Raw genomic sequence first — 1402 nt, 5'->3', positions numbered from 1 at the left:
ATTAAATTATTTAAGTTGTTATTATTTAACTTCTCAGATTGAATGAAGGGTAATTATAACGAATAAGAAATGAGGATAAGTAAAAAACTTGAGTATCAAAAATTTAAGAAAAAAATCGAGAAACATTACGAATGTAATGAAACTTAATCGAATGTCTAGGTTTCTTGTAATAAAAAATATCTTGTATATCAAATTATCAGTAGCTTCTACAATAATATAAAAAATAAAGTAATAAAACCAATAATAAATATTTATTCTTGGTTTAAATGCAATTGTTTAAATTGCAATATTTAAATATTGCAAATTACTTGTTCTATTTAAATCACTAAACTTTGTTGATCATCATATACAAATTATTTTACATTCAAACTTTTATAAAATGTAGAATTTTGTCTATGTTATATGTATACATATTATATATGTAAGTGTGTGTGCTATAGTGGGATTATATATATATATATATATATATATATATATATATATATATATATATATATATATATATATATATATATATATATATATATATATATATATATATATATATATATATATATATATATATATATATAATAGCACTGATGGTTTTTTTTAATATAATATGGTTATAAGCAAGTTTTATTCATTTCAGAACGATTATGAGACATTGTAAAGTAACAGCAGTAAAAGGTGATTGGGATCCCAATAATATGATCCGAGCAGTTGAGAATATTTTGACAAAAACTTTATCTGAAAGAAAAGCTGTTGAGATATTTGGAGTCAAACGTTCAACTCTTAAGAGGAGAATTAAAGAAGCTCAACTATCACCAGACGGTTTAAATTAATTGCAATGTGTTCCATATAGTAACAGTTCAATTTTTTCAGTATCAGAGGAACACAAGCTGGTTTAATATTGTTTAGTTTCTGCAAAAATGGGATATGGTGTAAGTCCTATTAAGCTAAGAGCACTAACGTTTGAATATGCTCTCAAACTTGAGAAGAAATTACCACATTCCCATCTAGATGGGAATGTGGTAATTTCTTCTCAAGTTTGTAATGTGGTAATTTCTTCTCAAGTTTGTAATGTGGTAATTTCTTCTCAAGTTCTGCTAAACCTTGGAAAACAAATAAACATGCTGGTGTAAATTGGTTTAGAGCATTTTTAAACCGTCATCCAGAACTGGTTATAAGAAAACCAGAGGCAACATCCATTGGCCGAATGTCAGCATTCAACAAACATAATGTCGAAATATTTTATAATAATCTGCGTAAAGTTTTGATTAAATACAAGTTTTCCCCGAATGATATATGGAACGTTGATGAGACTGGTGTTACTACTGTACAAGTGCCAGAGCATGTTTTAGCAAAGAGAGGAGAGCGGCAAATTGCGTCTGTGTCAAGTGCAGAACGAAGTATCTTGGTA

The 1402-nt window shown here is 27.1% G+C and overlaps 1 protein-coding gene across 1 annotated transcript in view; it reads left to right on the top strand.

Moving 5' to 3' along the window:
• Nucleotides 1-1198: 1198 nt before the first annotated feature.
• Nucleotides 1199-1402, top strand: part of LOC136082582 (tigger transposable element-derived protein 6-like) — a 549-nt gene continuing 345 nt past the window's right edge. The window contains exon 1 of the mRNA XM_065801997.1: nt 1199-1402. This exon is cut by the window's right edge and continues 345 nt beyond it. Coding sequence (XP_065658069.1) covers nt 1199-1402 — 204 coding nt within the window.

Source organism: Hydra vulgaris, chromosome 07 (genome assembly GCF_038396675.1).
Source record: "Hydra vulgaris chromosome 07, alternate assembly HydraT2T_AEP".
Taxonomy (NCBI): Eukaryota; Metazoa; Cnidaria; class Hydrozoa; order Anthoathecata; family Hydridae; genus Hydra; species Hydra vulgaris.
The sequence above is the reverse complement of the archived record's forward strand: the minus strand, read 5'-3'. Positions and strand labels throughout refer to the sequence as shown.